The 18,256-nt window shown below is 47.2% G+C and overlaps 1 protein-coding gene across 15 annotated transcripts in view; it reads right to left on the bottom strand.

The window, feature by feature from the left end:
* The window catches only part of LOC6612256 (uncharacterized protein DDB_G0284459), a 39,176-nt gene that overhangs the window by 18,958 nt on the left and 1,962 nt on the right, over nt 1-18,256 (bottom strand). For 8 of the 15 annotated variants that reach the window (XM_032724277.1, XM_032724278.1, XM_032724287.1 and 5 more), the window contains exons 2-6: nt 18,176-18,243; nt 9,203-9,590; nt 6,742-8,892; nt 6,276-6,617; nt 26-5,701 (exon numbers count right to left, since the gene is read on the bottom strand). In XM_032724277.1, coding sequence (XP_032580168.1) covers nt 26-5,701; nt 6,276-6,617; nt 6,742-8,892; nt 9,203-9,590; nt 18,176-18,232 — 8,614 coding nt within the window. In that variant the 5' untranslated portion in view covers nt 18,233-18,243. Of the gene's footprint in view, nt 1-25; nt 5,702-6,275; nt 6,618-6,741; nt 8,893-9,202; nt 9,591-14,828; nt 15,166-18,175; nt 18,244-18,256 lie in introns of those variants that run through there. The other 7 variants (XM_032724289.1, XM_032724290.1, XM_032724280.1 and 4 more) reach the window with 5 other exon arrangements.

The following is an 18,256-nucleotide window of genomic DNA, read 5'->3' as shown; positions in this document are numbered from 1 at the left end:
TGGTGCTTGGTGCATTGCTACTCACCTTGCTTGGTCTCACATGGTTCCTCTGCCGGTGGCGTCGCCTTCTTCTTGAGCGCCCGGATTCCGAAGAGCGGCAGTCCGTTCTCGTCCGTTGGACCCACACCATAGCTGGAGGTGATCGAGTCCTCTTCGCGCTGCTTGTTGCGCGTGTTGGTGGTGCTGCTGGAGCTAGTCGTGGTGCTGGAACTGGTCATTGTGCGAGTGAACTTGCCACTGCTCGAAGTGGTACTAGAAGTGGATCCTTTTCGGGGAGTGCTTCCATTCGTTTGGGGAACGGTGGGATGGCCCTTCAGCACTTTCGAGCGATCTGCCCAAATGGGTCCTTGAGCTGGCTTGTTGGGAGCACCGCGGGTGGTGCTTGTGTTGGTGACCTTAGTGGTTGTGGTGGTGCTCCTGTCTCCGGGCGCTTGCTTTCCTTGCGGACTAATGCGGCGCTTCTGCGCGGGACTGGCACTTCTTTCCCTCGGCTTCACTGGCGGCTTACCGTGCGGCGAGGTTTTTCCCGGAGCTGTTGGAGTTGTACTGTCCACCTGTTCCACTCGCTGTTGTTGCTGGCGGCGACTTGTGGTGGTGCGCACTTCCTTGGTCTTTACTTCAGCAGCGCCCGCAGGACTCTGATCTCGCCTCTTGGGTAGGGGTGAACTCTTGCCCGGAGCTGTGCTCGTGGTTATGGTCGTGATGGTGGTAGTTGTACCCGCATTGATCATATTCTTGCGTATAAGACGCATTTGTGCACGAATGCGGCGACGCATTTCGTAGCTGGCAACTGTTTCCAATAGCTTCTCCAGTCGCTGCAGATCGAAAATTTCCTCGATCTCCAGCTCCAAATCGGAGTCCTCATCCTTACCCTGCAACGAAGTCTTTCGTGGCTCATCTGCACCTCTTGCCGAAGTCTTTCTTGGCACATCGAATTTCACGGATGAGTTGGGATTGCGTGGCTCCACAGGAGAGTCATCCTCCATAGAGGACTTTCTGGAATAGTGGCTCTTATTGATCTCCAGCGAATCGCGTCGAATGTGCTCAAGTGAACTCTTTGTGTGATCCATGTACGAGGGACGACGACCAGTTGGCTCGGAATCCACCTGTGTTTCATGGACTGGTTCAAACATATTCCTGCGGCTAGCCACATTTCGTCCAGTGGTGTTCGTCGTGTAAGTGGTGGTGATGCTCTTTTCTGTAAGGTATTCAATGGGTGTGATTTCGGGTTCGTCTTTGGATGGGTTAGTTGGAGTCGGTTTTGGGGTAGTTGTCTTGGTGGTGCTCGGGTGCTCAGTGGTGGTGGTGGTGGTTGTGGAGGTCGTGTTCAAATTGGTGGAGGTGCGTCTACTGGGCGATCGGGAGGGAGATCGCGATGACGTTGGGGATGGGCTCTTTCCTTGCGGCTTCTCGCTGATGTGGGAAGGTGGCGCAGGTCCCACCACCTCTACGTCCACATCCACATCTTGAACTACCCATGACTGCTGACTGATTTGCTCCATTCGTTTGGAAATGCTGGTGGCCTTGGGTGGTGGCGATTGGGCTGGGGAATAGGCCGAGGGAGTGGTTTTTCTGGTTCCCGGCTTGCTCACATTGGTCACCTGATTTCTGTACGATCTCTTCTCTTCGGTTATCAAGTTGGTGCTGGGACTAGGTCGGCCACGAGTTCCATTTAATTTAGTTGGCGATGGCGTAGTGCTGGACTTGCGTTCCGGCGTGCGCTGGCCAAATACAGACGGGCGGCTAAGGATATCCTTCTGACGCTTAATTTCAATAGCTGTGGTGTGTGTCTTGGTCATTGGCAGAGGTTCATCATCGAATTCTTCTTCGGGGGAGAACTCCGGCTCTTCTTCGGATTGTCTCAGTGGTTCCTTGCGTGGTTCCTTCTGGGGTGCCTTTTTGTTCACCCTTTCTGGTTCCTCTTTGAGTTTGGCTTGAGATTCCTTTTGGGGCACCTTTGGTTCCCTTTTGTTCACCTTTTCAGGTTCATCTTTAAGCTTCGAAAGGGGTTGTTTCTTGGGTTCCCATGGGGTTTCCTTTTGAGTCACCTTTGGCTCCCTTTGAGGTTGCTTTTTAGGCTCCCATTGTGACACTTTTTGTGAAACCTTTGCCTGATACTTGGGCACCCTTGCAGATTCTTCTTTGGGCTTAGTTTGAGGTGATTTCTTCTGAACCTTTTCCGGTTCGGCCTTGGGATCCCGACGTGTCTCTCTGGTTTCCTTAGTTTGTTGCTTGAATTCCTTTAGGGTTTCCTTCTTAGTCACAGTTTGGGTGATCTCTTCCTCCGTCTCGAGTTGGCTAGTCTGATCGTCGTCCTCCACATCTGTGTCCCGATCTAGCTCTGGTTCTGACTCCTCATCCAGCTCGCGCTCTGGCTCGCTCTGTCGGGAAATATGGCGCTCAATGTTGGCTACCAAACGTGGTGACTTCTGTGGCATGGTGGGCGCTAACTTCTCGGCTGTGTCGATGAACTTGTGAACTTTCTGGGAGACACTCAGGGTACAATCGTCGCGCAGAAGCTCCTCGTCTATCTCCTCCAATCCTGGACGCTCGATCTCAGGTCGAGAAGAGAGTGACGAAGGCCTGGTAACATTCTCGGCAGTGCGCAAGAATTTATCTACCTTCTGATTGATGCTAAGCAGGCAATCGTCATTTTCAGGGATCTTGGCGTTCACATCAAATTCCCTGCTAAATGGTGCGGAGACCTTTGGCTCCTTAACCTTCTCGGCTGAGTGAGTGAATCGAGAGACCTTCTCGTGCACACTCAACAGGCTCTCGTCCGTATCGGGAGTATTTACGGGATAGTCCAGGCTCTTGGGAGCCTCGACAGTGGGATTATCCAGAATATCAACCTCTATGCCATTTGAGCTATGCAACTCGGAAATTTGACACCCAACATAGGTTTGAGATTCTTCTTCGAAAATCGGAATATTTGTGACCTGTGGCTTGCGACGCGGCTCATCATCGGGCTCTTGTACAACATCCGGATAGCGCGGCTTTCCCGTTTCCAGTTCAGCGGGCACGGGAGTTGGCACAATCCTATCCGGAGATGGCTCTCTAGAGCTCTTTGCCTGCTGGATATCGATGATCACGCCCTCTATATCAGTGGCCGTGTTGATGCGCTGCTCGCTCAGATTGATCGTCTTAGTGGTGCAGCACTTGCTGGGTCGGCTCCTATCTCCACCTGGCTTAAGGCTACTCATCTCAGGATGAGGCTTAGTACCGCTCATCTTAATGATATTCTCGCTGGTGGAGCGCGTAACCTTTTCGGTTTTATCGCGTCGAGTCACTCGGGGCACAGGTGCTGATTCCTTGCGCTCCGTTACCGGAAGCTTTCTAATCGGACTGGGTACGTTTCCGGTGCCACCTTGGGGTCGCCTCTCCGTTTTCGGTGATTTAGGCGCCAGGTGATCTATGATGATCTCGGTGTGCACGGAAATATTGCTAGATCGGCGACGTTCGTTACCCACCCTAGTGGGACTGGCATCTGGGGAAGAGGAGTCTCCATCTACGTCATCTTCTGGGTTGCGCGTTTGTGCCGGAGTGGGCGTTCGGGTCTGTTGGGGAGAAGTTTTTTGCTTTCGCGGCGAAGAGCGAAGACGATCCTTAATCGAAGGCGAACCATTCGTATCGCTGGGCTTGCGACCCTGCCGAGTGGTTGTGGTCGTTGTAGTGGTACGAGTCTCCTCCACCAGACTATCCCGCTTGCGACCCGTCAGGGAATCCTTGCGAGGACTCTTCGCAGCTGGGACCTTTGATTGTGGTTCTTTGAGCGGCAGTGGCTGCTTGGTTTTTGTGGTGCGTGAATTGCGACGTTCGGTTTCAGTTTTTGTGCCATTTACACTGGTCTTCTTCTTGGTCTCCGATTCTGAATCCTTTTCTGGCTCCGATTCAGTTTCGGGTACTCTCTCTGGAATCTTTTGCGATGGCTTCGAATACTTTTTGGGAGTAGTTGGACTTGGAGTACGCGGTCTCTGGCTGATTTTCTCTACAACGGTTTTTCCCCTGCAATCGATGATCTTTTCGGTCACAAAGTTTGATTCCACTTCGGTGGGAATCTTTTTTCCAGAAACGGGAGATACTGATGGCGATGCCGTAGGAGAAGGAGGCTGTTGATTCTTAGGAACTCTACGTTCAGGAGAAGGAGACCACCTGGGAGAGGGAGACTTTGATCCCTGTTTGGTAATGACAATGGTGGTCTCTTCATTAATATTGATTGTCTCGGCATCCTCCTTTGGATTGCGAGGTCTCTCCTTGGGATATTGAGAAGTTTCTGGTTCTTTTGGATACCTATCTTGTTCCTCAGGATACCTTGGAGTTTCTTCTTTCTTGGAATGAACAGGACTCCGTTCCTTCTTCGGAATGCTGGGAATCCCTTGATCCTTTCTGGGAGAATTGGGAGTTTCTGGTCCCTTTGGATATTTAGGACTATCCCCTTCCTTGGGTGACTTTTTCGATGGACTAACCAGAATCTCCACATCCTCTGCTTCGGTCACATCCACAAAGAGCTCCTCCTCCACCTTAATCTTAGGTTGCGTGCGCACCACATATGTCTCAGTCACACGACGTGGCTTATCATCTTCGTCATCATCGGGGCAATCCTCGATCTTAACTTGAATGGTTTCTATGGTTGTGTTGGAAACATTTACATCCTCCTGTTCGTTATTCGGTCGCTCAGTATAAGTTCCCTGAGTATCGCCATCTTCCTCCATACCCAAAATCTGGCGACAGCGATCCTCGAAGGTCTCACGACGAGTCAAGCCCTTTTTGCGGTAGGTGGGTGACTCCTTTACTTCGGGCTGAGCCTCAACTTCAGTGGACTTGGAAGGAAATCCACCATCTGGACTTTCAATCGTTTCAGACGGCTTGGTGTTAGGTTCAGCATTAGCTGGGACCTGTGGTTTCCTTTCGGAAAGGGGCTGATTCTGGTTATCTCGTTCGTTCGTTATAAATTCTTCGTTTAGATTGTTTGTGGTTCGTTTCTGTGTAGTGGTAATGGTGCTGCGGAATATTTCCTTCTCCCGTCTTTGCTGGCTGGTTAGATCCTTCTCCGGGCTTTGGCGCGTCTTCTGGGGAACATCCTTGGGCAACTGCTTCTCAGGACTTTGGCGAGGTGAAATACGGGGAAGACCAGGACCTTGATCGCGGGTCTGAGGGTCGGGTACTTGCTTCTCGGGACTTTGACGGGGAGAAACACTTGGTTGCCTTACTGCTAGACCCTTTTCGGGGCTCTGGGCTCGGGGCAATTGCTTTTCGGGACTTTGACGAGGTGAGACTTGGGGTTGGCTCCATCCAGGAGTCTTCTCGGCACTCTGAGCACGGGGAAACTGCTTTTCAGGTTGGCTAGGCGTGTACACCTCATGTGGTTGCTTAAAGGCCGGCTGCTCCTTCTCAGGACTTTGTCTGGGAGTTGCCCTAGGCTGTAGTTTCTCGGGACTGTGGGACCTAGTCGCTGGTTTTCCAGGACTTTGAGCCCTAGGTGATGGAACTGTGGGCGAACCAGGAACTCCACTCGTCTCTTCGATAAGAATCAGCTCGTCGATCGAGATCTCCCGATCCTCCGGATGGGAGACGCGACGACCCTCAAATGTAGTTTCCCGCTGCACCTGACGTGTCTCCACACTGGGCGACTTGGAGCTACGCCTCAGCTGTGGCTCCGGTTCGTCGTGGGGCCTCCTCATTTGGTGGGGCTTCTTGTTGGCTGCAACGGATCAGGGCATAAGACTGGGGGACGCAAGGCGCTATGTGAACTCGTCTACTTCTTCAACCGCTGTGTGTATGGTGAACGTATGTTGTGTCTACTATGGCATAGCCCTGGTTAATTAGTTAGGATTAGTTACATCTACGCTGGCAGCTTCCGCTACGGATGTTAGGCAAAGTCTACGGTATTAGGCAGGCACAGGCACGTTCTCAGGCAATTTCGAACCAAATAGAAGTACACCCATTAGTGGAAGCTCGAGAGAAGGAAATGTTAGACTTGTAGTGGTAGAGTTAGGGGCGCAGATCTCTCTCGGTCTGCCACCCACAGAATTGGCATCCCAGTTTGTGATTCAGTGCAAATTCGGCTTTTTTGTGTAATGTGCTTGGTCAAGACATTGAACATTGAACATTTCAGAGATGCGGTTTTGGTAAACAGTTTTCAAGTATATTTATTTGCAAAAAAATCCAAAAAATAAAGAAGTAAAGATAGCATAGTTAGGTGTACAGAGTTTGTTGATTTTATTGTTTTTTTCTTTTTTTTTTTTTGCCTACTACTGGTTGAATTCAAGCCTTACCAGGGGTCCCTGAGCTCTCGGGCGTCTCGGGGTTTTCCCCCTCATTTCCCAGCTGGTAATATTGACGCCGCACACAGGGTGCCTCTTCCACCACCTTTGCCTCATTAGCGCTCAGCTTCACCTTGCGGATCGGCTGGGAGTCGGTATCGGTAGCAGGTTCGATTGCAGATTGTTTCGGGTGATTCTGGAGGTTGTCGGAGGTGGTGGTGGTGGTGGTTGTTGTTGTATTGCGGGTGGTGGTTAGTGTTGGTTCGTTGTTAATAGTAGGAGGAGTAGTTGGTGGCAGAGAGAATATATCGCCGGGCTTAGTGGTAGTATACGTATACTGTGATAGCTTGTTATCTGAAGGATATACATTCATATACATAGTTCATAGTTCCAATATTTATATAGCATATATATTCATGTGGTTTCTATTATTTTTTTTCTAAAAAGTCATCAAACTTTTTTTTTCTCTAATTCGTACCTGGTGGTGCGGAACTGGCTGGTGCTGAGGTGGGTGGTGCAGCGGTTGTGGGTGAGGCTGGTGCTGGACTGGGACTGGACTTGGTGGTAATGGTGGTCGTGGTGGTGGTCACACTTCCTCCTGCCTTTGGGGTGGGCGACCTTGGCTCGCTGGGAGTTTTCACCGGCTTGGTGGTCTTGGTCTTGATGGTGTTGCTAGTGACATTGCCACCGGTGGTGTGCCTAGTCACTGTGGTCGAGCTAATCCTGCTCGATTCCGATGGCGCCTGGCTGTCATGGGAGCCCTCACGCATTTCCCGACGGAAGGTGCGATTCGAGGAGACGCTCGATCGTGGCGTCTGATGGTGTGAACCCACCGAGGTGGTGCTGTCCGCCGGCGAACTGCTTCGCAGCGAGGCGGCAAATGCCCGATGGGCGGCATCCACCTCGCGCTCCTTTTGCAGCTGACGCCGCGTCAACGGCTCCGAAGTGGTAGTTGTCTTGGTGGTGGTGCTACCTCCAGTGGTGCTGGGCCGCGATTGACTCGGCTTGCCAGCTGGTCCGCGTGGCGAACTGGTGTAATCGTCCCGCGGCTGAGATCGACGTGGACTTCCGGATCGCGGAGTAGAGTGCGATGGGGCAGTGGGATGCTCAACCTGTGTCTCAATGATCCGCTCCGTGTTCGTCTTGCGATTGGCGCTCTGATTGCGACTCACCGTCTTGGACGTGTGCAACACCTCGCCATCGGGTTGATCGGGACGAGTGCTTGTGGTGGTTGTACGCACCGAGGGAAAGCCATGAGTGCTAAAATCCTCCCCCACCGGCTGACGTCTGGTGGCGGGCTGCTCCCAGCTGGGTGTTGGTGCCTCCCTCAGCTTCTGTGGGGACCTCTGCGGCTCTTGGTAATCATCGCCCACAACCTCCGTTTCGATGGTGCGCTGTGAGCTGGTCTGCTGCTTCACTTGGCGACTCTTTTCCGAACGTACCACAACCACCTCCTCGCCAGCAATGCCGGGTCTTTGCGAGGGATATTCCTGAGTGGGCTTATTCGGACGCACCGAGGGGAAACCATGGGTGCTGAAGTCCTTGGCCGGCGTCTGACGTGGTGAATGGGAGGGTGGGGCGTAAGAGGGTGTCTGTGCCGTCTGCACCACCCTGGATGTGGGCTGACCACGGTCATCGTACTCCTCCACGGTCTCCGAGGTGGTTTCCGTGGAGAAACGTCGGCTGGACTTCTTCACCGAGGAGAAGCTCTGCGACTCCGTCACATTGTCCACTACATCACGAGCTTGGCTATCCTGCTCATCCTGCTCGCGGCGCTGATTGTGGACTTGGTTACGGGTTTGATTGTGTGTCTGGTTGTTGGTCTGCTTGTGCGTTGTATGGCTCTGACTGGGAGTAAGTTGCTCCGTCTCGTAGCGCTTGTTTTTCACAATGGTTCCGTCCGGCAGACGCTTAACAGTAGTGATCATCTTGACATTAGGCTTGGGATACTCCACCGTATTGGAGATTATCTCGCCGGGTTGCTCCATTAGATGTTGGACATGTCGTTGATACTCCGGCGATGCCTTGTCCATGTCCACATAGCGCTTGTTCTCCTCGTAGTGCTGTTGGGTCTGGACATTCCGGGTGCTGTTGCTTTGCTCGCGGCTCTCCGTGAATCGCTCCTGCTGCCTTTGGACTTGCTCCTGGCGCTGGACCTGCTCCTGGCGCTGGATCTGCTCCTGACGCTGGATTTGCTCCTGCCGCTGGAATTCCTCCTGGCGCTGCAGCTGCTCTTGGCGAATCTGTTGCTCTTGGCGCTGCAGTTGCTCCTGAATACGCTGCTCTTGACGCCTCTGATCCTGCTCCCACTCGCGGGGCTGATGGGGCTGATGCTGCTTATGTGACTTCTCCTGGTTATCCAGCAGATATCGCGGCTCATCGCCGTACTCCACGGTGGACGAAGAAGACACCACCTTGGATGAGGACGAGGTGGAGGTGGAGCTCATCTTCATCTCGGTGCGACCACTGGTCTCGTCCCCAAAGACCACCGTCTCTTGGAGCTGGGTCTTCGAGCTATCGGAGGCCTGTTTCACAAAGTTCTTGTCATCGCCCTGATGGGAGGCACTCGAGCGCTGCTCGTTTCGACCTTTGAACTCGGCCAGGCCACCACCATTGAGCTTCTCCACGCCTGCGTTTGTGTAGGTTCGTAGGTTGGTTCGTTGGGTGGAGGAGGGTCGAGTGGTCGAGTGGTGGACATGGACATACAGAACAAACAGAGTTGGGTTATACACAAAACTTCACCGACAAGGGACAAGGGGGTTAGATCGCTCAGGCATTTACTGTAATCTCAGTTGGCTGATTTATATGAAAATTTGCTATCAGTATGACAACAAGTCCATAGAGTCAGTGAGTTTCCAGCAAATGCCTGTGTTGTTGGTCAGCTTTGGTGCCAGCCAGACAAAGGGGGCTACCACCAAGCAAAACGAATGGGCACTTACCATCTGTTTTGGCCAGAGTTTCGGTGCGATAGGCCCGTCCATCGGGACTGACCTCCGAGGAGGTCTGCACATCCCAACCGGTGGTATTCGGCTGGCTGAGCGTCATCGAATGGAAACGCAGCTCATGGGTGGGACTGGTCGAGTCGCGAACCTCCTTGGACTTGAGGCTCTGGAAGTTCTGGTCGAGCAGGGCATCGCCGTGGCTGGTGGCCAACGGATCCTTGCCCGCGTAACCGGCCAGCGTGTTCACGTTGCCATGTCCGTTTCCGTTGGGCTCCGACATTGGGTCGGTTTCGTGCTTATAGAGGTTGCAAAGTCGCGACTCGCGCAGCTTATAGAGATGCGATCGGATCTGCCTCTTGCGTTCGCTGTCCTCGGACTGCTGCCACTGAAAGGAAGGAGAAAATTCCATTAAAATACGGAATAATTTAATCCAAAATTGTTTCCAGTGTATCTTGCTTATATGCAGTCACGGCACTTGTTTTATTTCAATGTAGTTCACCCATTTACGCTCTCAACTCGATATCTGTGTAGATAGGCCCGTCCTTGGGCCAATTAAGCCAAGTGAACTCGTGCTCAAGTTTGAGTGCCTGCGAGTGGAGTCCAAGTGGAGTGCAGGGAGCCCACGCTCGTCGCTTCCAGCGGCTTGGATCGCCTTTTATGGCGCCCTCGGGCCACTAACAATTAGCCGGTCAGCCAGCACAACAAATGCAGCCGCCATCGGCTGACTCAGCCACTCAGCTTTATAGACTGAAATCGAATCGAATGCCCGGTTCTAGCCGTTGAAATGATGATCACCTCAAAGATGATGATGATAAAGATGACGCCCCCAATAAGTTCTCGGATTTCAATGGCAGAAGCAACCGATGACCAAAAATGGCTGAGATTAGCGTAAGGGTAACAAATTGAATGATTCAGACCAACAAAATGATTGATAGAGATTGGTTTTTTTTTTTTGTAAAAATAGAGCAACAAGTAAACAAAGAATCGATGACAGGCATAAGAGTCGGCTAAATCCGATTTCAGTTTACGGGAATTCGCTCCATTTACGCCCTTCTTCCCTTCTTCCGCATAGTTCACTTATCAGAATCGAATCTAATTCGAGGGCTGACGTTTTAGCTTATAAATAAAACATGGAACAATTCCCACTGACCGATAAGCGGATCGTATTGGCCTCAACAAAGAGCCTAGCACGATCGTATTTATTTAAACAATGATCTAGAAAGGGGGTAGACTTAATAGAGGGAGAGGGAGAGAGCGAGCGAAAGAGAGAGGGGCGATCGAAATATAGTTAGCAAACAAATTGAGTGAAGTTGAAGCGGTGATATCACCTCACCTCAACACGACCAGTTTCGCTATAGCGGAAAAACATGTCAAATAACATTTGTATTAACAATAATGACACCTCGAACTCGATGGGGGTGACTTAACTTCGTTAACTGTTTAAATTTAGCCAAACCGAGGCCATACGACAGGCAAATGGGAAACTTCCCGAAACCAGATGGAATTGAAATTACGAATAATTTGCAGATTAGTAGTTAAGATCAGGCATTAAATTTATGATGCATAGAACTGTATTAATGCATAAAAGTAAATTGGGAAGTGGAATTATGATAAGGTTTTGGATAATACTGTTTACAAAATATTAAATATTAAGAGGTATAATCTCATTTGTAACATTGCGTTATATAGCAAATAACATTTCTCTTTGGTATTTTAAACTTCTCATGACCATCTGGTCAGTTTGGCACCCAAATTGCAGTTCGTTTTAATTAGATCAGCCGGCGACCAATGGCTTTAGAGTTACGAACAACCTTTCTAGCAGATGCCAGAGATTTATGAACGCTGTCGTTTCCCTAGTTATTAGCGTAATCTCATATTTGTGGGATCCCAAGTGATTGATAGCGAAGTTGGTGCTTTCTTTTCTGACAAAACGGAACGACAGATGGCGCTGCCATTACTTTCAGCGCTTTCACTCGCCCAAATCAACCGATTCGAATTGACAAAATAAAGCAAAATGCGCGAAATCAAAATGAGAGATATATGCGTATGTGTGTGTGTGTCTGTGCGAAAAGTTTGCAACTTTGCCTTGTTGTTGTTTTCGTCTATTTGTTTGTTTGTTTGCCCGCTTGTTTGCTAGTGTGTGATTTTTTCAAGAACTGGTCGCGTGGTCGCAGTCTAGACCTGCGTCTTAAGTCGCCTCTGCCTGCGCCGCTGCCAGCGGACTCCGACTCTCTGAGTGCACTGCAAACAATTTCGTTCTCTCAGCTAAATAACGGCAAAAAGAGTAATCATATTGCAAATGATCCAAGCGTTCTAATGATCACAGATTATAAGAACAGCACACATTTTGTTTAGTGCTCAATCGAAACTAGTTTCTCTCAGTGTAACTGAGCCTCTGTCTCTGCCCGCAATGACGTAATTTCTAAAAGTACCGGGCCGTCTGACTGAGAAGAAGAAGAAGCCGCTGATTTCGCACCTCTGCAGCGACGTCGGCAGCAGCGGCAACCTGTTGGCGTCGACGCCAACGCCGACTGCAACTGCGACTGCGGATGGACCGCTCTAGTCTCTCGCTCTGCGCCCGCTCTCGCCGTCTTTGTCTGATGACGTGACGTGCGAGATTTCGTTGATGTGCGAATGCTGATAAATTATTTTGAAGTTTTTTTTTTTCGCTTCTTAGCTGTTTTTATTTTTCATTTATTAAGCTGTCGTGTCAGCAAAGTTGACCTCCAACTTTTTCCTTTTTTTTTTTTGGTTTTGGTTTTGGTTTTTTGCGCCAAAACCGAAATCTTTTTGTTATTGAAATTAAACTTTATTAAAACTTAATTGAGGTGGAAATCAAAAGAGAGAAAGAGAAGGTCGCGGGGTCAGGCGGGAGCTCCTAGCCGGTGCCCACTGTACAGATAAACCTTGGCTGCGATTAGCTCATAACTAAATGCTTCCCCATTTAATGCACATCAATCGAACATATTCGGAAATATGTCAGATAGTAAGCGTTTAAAAATAATGCATATTTTACTGAAATATTTCCCTGTAGATAAGAACCATTTATTTTTATCAGTAAACAAAAACTTAGAAAATGCAGGTACTTTCAGACTTGCCATGAACTGTTATTAAGATTAGTTCATATTACTTATGAACTAAGATTTTAGTTGTTGATGTACTTGCATTTTAATGCAAATTCTACATTAATCTTTGAATCTCACACTTATGCGTATGTTTACCAATTCACGATCATCATCTTCACGTTAATGGTACTGAGTTAAACATTGTTTTTTTAGTTACCAGGGAGCGTAAAGCTCTACAATACGCTGAACAAAATTGCTTTGCACTTTGCTGCCGGCGTTAATTGCCGTCACTTGATGTGTGTGCTTTGTTGTGTATTTTTATGGCAATTTCGATTTCAATTTCAATTTCGCTTCAATTCCGATCCCGATTCCCCTTCAATCTGTACTGTGTGGTGCATATGCATATTAAAGTGACCCAATTGCCACTGTCCGTACGCCCAATTGCGAATCAAGAATCCAGAATCGAGAATATAGAATATAGAGTCTACAATAATATGAATTGTGTCATTTTCGGTTGACGAAGGCGGTGAGCGGTGGAAAAAAAAAAACATGTTTATGTTTGCTTTCGTGGACTTATTTGTGCTTTCGGTATCGCTGTTAATTGTTTGCCTCTTATTTTGGGTATGACATCGCCCCAGGTGAATAAAACATGGCACTATAAAACCACAGCACAGCAGCAACAACAAAGTTCTGAAAGTGGAGCACTTTCGTGGGCCGTCGCTTGCATACGAAAAGAGACCCACGAGAACTGGACGCACACATTAGCCGGTCCTCACTGTTGTGCCATGGGAAAACGTGAAAAAATAACTCAATTTTTGGTTTTTGGGGTCTCTCGGCATTTTGATCGATGGACAGCTGTCAAATGGTTAGGCGTGTGGGAAATTATAATGCAAGCTTGGATCCATAGGTGATATATAGCCGACAATCGTCACCAAATCGGTGGCTCACAGCCAGCCACAAAGCACAGAAATAAGCAGTATAAATCTTAAGTCCAATAATGATCTCATACATATACGAAAACGGAATTATGCATAAAGTGTGTGTATATATATATATATATATATGTATATTCCAGACAATTATCGGAGCCACAGTCATTAGTGCAGGTGGAGTTTTTTTGTTTCGCTGGCCGGGAAGCCATTTGCACTGTTTTCTCAAATTATAGTTGGCTTAATGAAGCCAAGCTTGCGATTCGGAGTTAGATCAACCGTCTTTTGTCTGGCTATCAAATTGGATAGACATTGGAAGCCATAATTCCATGCTATAAGCACCGCACCCAAGGATCAATTCGAATTCGAATAATACAATTTGAGATCCTCACTAGAACCTAGAAGAAAAACTTCTAGAAAAGTATATGGATATATGATAGTTTCCCTAACTTTCAGCAACAGATGGTGTTCTATCAAGTGGCGCAACCCACCTTATAGAGATGGAGATTTTCCCGGTGGATAGCGCAATACAAAGTTTAGCATATTGTGAACGTTGAAGATTTATCGGAACATCTATCTCCGTTAATGGGAGCAATTACCATGGCTAATTACGGCCGAAGCCCCGCTCCCCGAAAATAAATCCCTTTCGGCGGTGATCTGGTTTCGTGAGTGGAAAAGTGGAAAAGCGTAAGAGCGTAGAACAGTTGGTTGCCAAGGCCGACGGCCCACGGCGGTGTAAACTTGTTCGCCAGTAATTAGATACACTCCCGATTAGCATATGCATACAGTACATGCATATACATACGTAGATACATACATACGTATATCTATCTTCGCTGTATAACTCTTAACTCTTTCTATTTGGTAACGCCCCCGCCCTTGTCAGCTGTTCCAGTTCTAGTTCTACGATCTTCGATCAACTAACTGGCGACGAAAACCCACAAACTGAGCACTAATTCCCCGATAAGATCCGTTTGTTTGTTTACAAGCCACTTGGCGCAGTTAAAGATACATCCAGAGATACATAAATAGGCGTATAAACAGTACAGGTACAGGTAGCGCTCGCTAATTGGCAGGCGTCGTTTATTTTGTCTTTTTATTAGAGACTACGAGTGATAATTGCCGAAGTATGAACACTATTGGGTGGCATTTAATGCATTCAAGTGGTTCATATAAATAAATTTGCAATAGCTGGCTTAAAAATACCTATTCAAGGACTGAAAAAATTGGCACAGGTCAATTTTCCCACGCAATAAGGAGGTCTGCAATCGATTTTAAACACCGCAATTACGCGTAACTATCGATTTTACTGTTAAATAATAAATCGTGGGGGTGTCTTTGGCCAACTTGTTTGCCCTTAAGTCGACTATAACCTACTGTAGCTTTTGCATTGCGGCCAACGATGACTGTATCTTACAGATGTACAGATATAGCTACAGTTAGCGACTAACTGTTATGCAAAGACTGAGAAAAAAAGGTTAAGCTAAACTGTGCGAAAGTGTGAAAGTTATGCGAAGACGGTTGAGGAGTGAAAGAGACGGGGTTGAGAGAGATGCCTTTACGACCTCTTGTTCGCAGCTTCTTTTACGTTTTACTGCCCATATTCTGGTCGAAATGACAGAGAATTACCTCAGGTAAAAAAGAATTGGTATTCCTTTTCTTTTTTTTATATTTATTTTTGTTTCGGGAATTCTTCTCCTTGCTGCTGTGTTGTTGTTATGGGAGATTCTGTGTGGTTGAGTTGTTGTTGCACCGGCAAAAAAGCACGTTAAAAAAACACTTGGTGTGACTAATCCTGTGGGTTTCTCTCTCTTCTTTCTTTTTTTTACTTTCGTGCGATTAACAAATAACTAGAAGTGTGTGTAAAAAAAAGCGATCGTCGTTGACTGTTGTCGTTTGGATGGTTGTTCTTTTTCACGGAGCGTCGGCACGTTGCAATCGATCGAGCACCAAAATCAGACTGAAGTTTCCAATCAGAATCAAAGCCGCCTAAAGTGGCCGCTGTCGCTTAGACGTCGACGGCGACGCCGGCAGCGAGCCGAGATATGACCGAATACGAAAAAGCGACGAATACGAAGATGACGCGACCGCCCAGCCGCACAGTGGGGCAAATCGAGCGGGTTGGCAGACGAAAAGGTATGATCTACACAATCAGCAGTTCTCTATTAACTCAGGTGACAACATATTGGCTTAAATAGATACTTTATATAGATAGCTACAGAGATATATAACTTCAACAATTTACAGAAATTGGGGCCACCAAATTCCAAGTTTACCAGCTCATAACTTCGCGAAAAATGGTCGTATCATGAATTCTAATACCTTCTGCAACTCGGCTCATTAAGTACAAACAGCTGGTTTCATAAGCTAGTGAAAATTTTTTTAACGATTTTTTTCAATAATTTTCCAATCGGTTGTAGCCCGTAAAAATTGATAAAAATCGATAAAAAAAACAATTTTTAAATTATGTTACAAAAATTTAGGTAATTATATTGCCTACATTTTGAGATAAGCCACATAGAGATTGAAGCAAAATGAGCAAAGTTATTGGGTCTAGAAGATCAGTTTTTCGGGTCACCTTTCTGCAAAACATTGAAAAATTTTAAAATTTGAAACAGGCTATGGGAAATTCAGAAATGCAGTTCGTTACAGAGGCGTGCATGTTTACCAAAACGAATCACCTTTCTGCAAATCAAAACAAATTCCCTCACTTCCCTTTAATAAAAGTGTAAGTAATATTTTGTTACATTGCTCATCCGCTGCGATTGCATTGAAACGTGTTTAATTTCGGACTTTTGTGCAAAGAATCCGTGTCCGTGCGGATCGACAATAATAAATCACTTGATCGTCGGCCAGAGGTGGGTGTCATTGTTGCAATATGTTAATAAACACCAAGTGTGTGTGGCTGGCTCGAAACTATTTTCAGCATTTTTGGAAAACACTCGAGCCGCTGGCGCCCACCATTCCCACAGCGTTTTGTATTTGTACAATCTCGAACGGAACGAAAAAAAAAAAAAAATTACTCATCGACGTTGGCGCAGACGTTGCGCAGACGCAGATGGAGACGCAGACGTCGTGACTAGACGGTCGTTCTAATTTGCCGCACTGTCCACCGGCCAATTGTGGCCCACTGTCCACCGTTGACTGACCATTTGGCCACTTGCTGCATTTGGCCATTTGCCATACGCGGGTGTTTTATTTATGTTTTTTATACCATTTTTTTTTATATCTTTTTCTTTATATTCGTTACTCCGTGTGTGCCAATTCAACTTTGGCTCACTGATTTATTCAGCAGTCGACGGCTGGCGACCCACGCGATTTATTGACTCGCGCCTGAATCGAATCGAATTGACTCGAATAGAATCGAATTGACTCGAATCGAACTCGTACTCGAAGCTGAATTGAATCGCCTCATGGCCAAGAAACTCGGATCGTGGCCAACCAGCGCTGCTTTACTGGCGTTTTGGTTTATTCTGAGTCAAGAACTGAGCGCCCAGGGATGCACACACTATCCTTGATGGTTTTTGAATATGCATTCGATTTTAATTGAATATGTATTTATAGTTTTATAGCAAATGCTGTGTGTGTTTGGAAGCTTTGCTCGTTAAATTCACATAAATTTCATTTGATTAGATAAGAAAGTGTTTCTAAATTGGATGAAATTTGATAAGATTTACTCGCAAATCATCGTGCGCTATTTGATTGCCATTCTCATTGACATTTCAGGTGTTGTCTTTACACCTGTAAAAATTTGTTATCTTCGCGACACCACTGTAATTTATTCACCATTGCTTATGGACATATTTATGTAATAAAAGCCGCATTTGTGAGTTAAATTAATGTTATATGATTAGACAAGGCACTGCTGACAAGCTGGTATTACATTTGAGCAAAACCAAAGTTGATAGATCAAAACATAAAAAAGAATGACCATCCCTGGTCAAGGAGGAAGGAGCATAGATAGCTGGCCGAAAAGAGAAAAAGAGAGCGCGAATGGAGCGGGCTCAGAGGCCAAAGCTGAAATTGATTCATGGCCAATGAGTCATCATCGCAGGCTTTTTATCAGCGCCCGTCGCAGTCGCAGCGCAGTCACTGCACAGTCGCAGCACAGCCTCCCAATTTGTCTCTCTCCCTCCCTCTTTCACTCCATATATACTTATCTCTTTCACGTCCCATCTTTCTTTCTCTTTCCAACACCGCCTGCGTGGGCTATCTCTCGTCTGCTGCTGCCGCTTCTTCTTTCGTCTGGTCGGTTATTGTCTTATACCCTCTATAAAGGCATGATATAATGCTCAAATTCGTAGGATCATTCATAAATAGATCATATCATATTATAGTTTACTTTCTATTTCGATGAGGTTTCTAACTATAAGTAATACTGCTCTTTTTTCTTTGTTATCCTCGTTATACTTATATTATTTCGTTTTTAAAATTTTCCCATTTTATCTTAATATCTGTTTTTAAAGTAATCCATGCATCGATTCAGAAACTAACACATCTTGCTCTCAGCCATTCTTGACTTATGCAGATAGATGGATCATCATTTATTTGGACAGATCCCCTCGATGCGACATCGTCATCGTTTTTCCATTGACTTTTCTAACGACTTTTTAACGATTATTGCAAACGTCTGAGCCAAGTCAGCGACTAGCGGCCCACGCGGCCAAGTGAGCTCCAGTGAGCTACAGTGAGCAACCCCATAAATGACCCAATTTGGCCAGGTTGAACTGGGTTGGGTTTGGACTGCGACTGCGACTGACTAACCGATTGAGTGAATCTCTGGCCATGGATGGTCTGGATCGCTTCTGGCCAGTTCTCGAAATTGTCGTCTGGGGAAAAACAGGGCTTTAAAGGCAATGCCATTGGCATTGAGCTGGGAACGGGGACACAAGCCCGTCAAGAAGCCAATGAACTGGCACACAATCGATGAAATGCCTCCAATGGGGCTTATTGATTTTCATGGACCAAAAACTTACCATTTTCCTCAGCAATTCCTCATTTTGTATATCACCCAGATCGCATTCCACCTCCATGGCAGAAATGACTGAAAAATAGAA

Source organism: Drosophila sechellia, chromosome X (assembly GCF_004382195.2).
Source record: "Drosophila sechellia strain sech25 chromosome X, ASM438219v1, whole genome shotgun sequence".
In the NCBI taxonomy this organism is placed as follows: Eukaryota; Metazoa; Arthropoda; class Insecta; order Diptera; family Drosophilidae; genus Drosophila; species Drosophila sechellia.
Note: the sequence above shows the minus strand (reverse complement) of the source record. Positions and strands in the feature narration are given on the sequence as shown.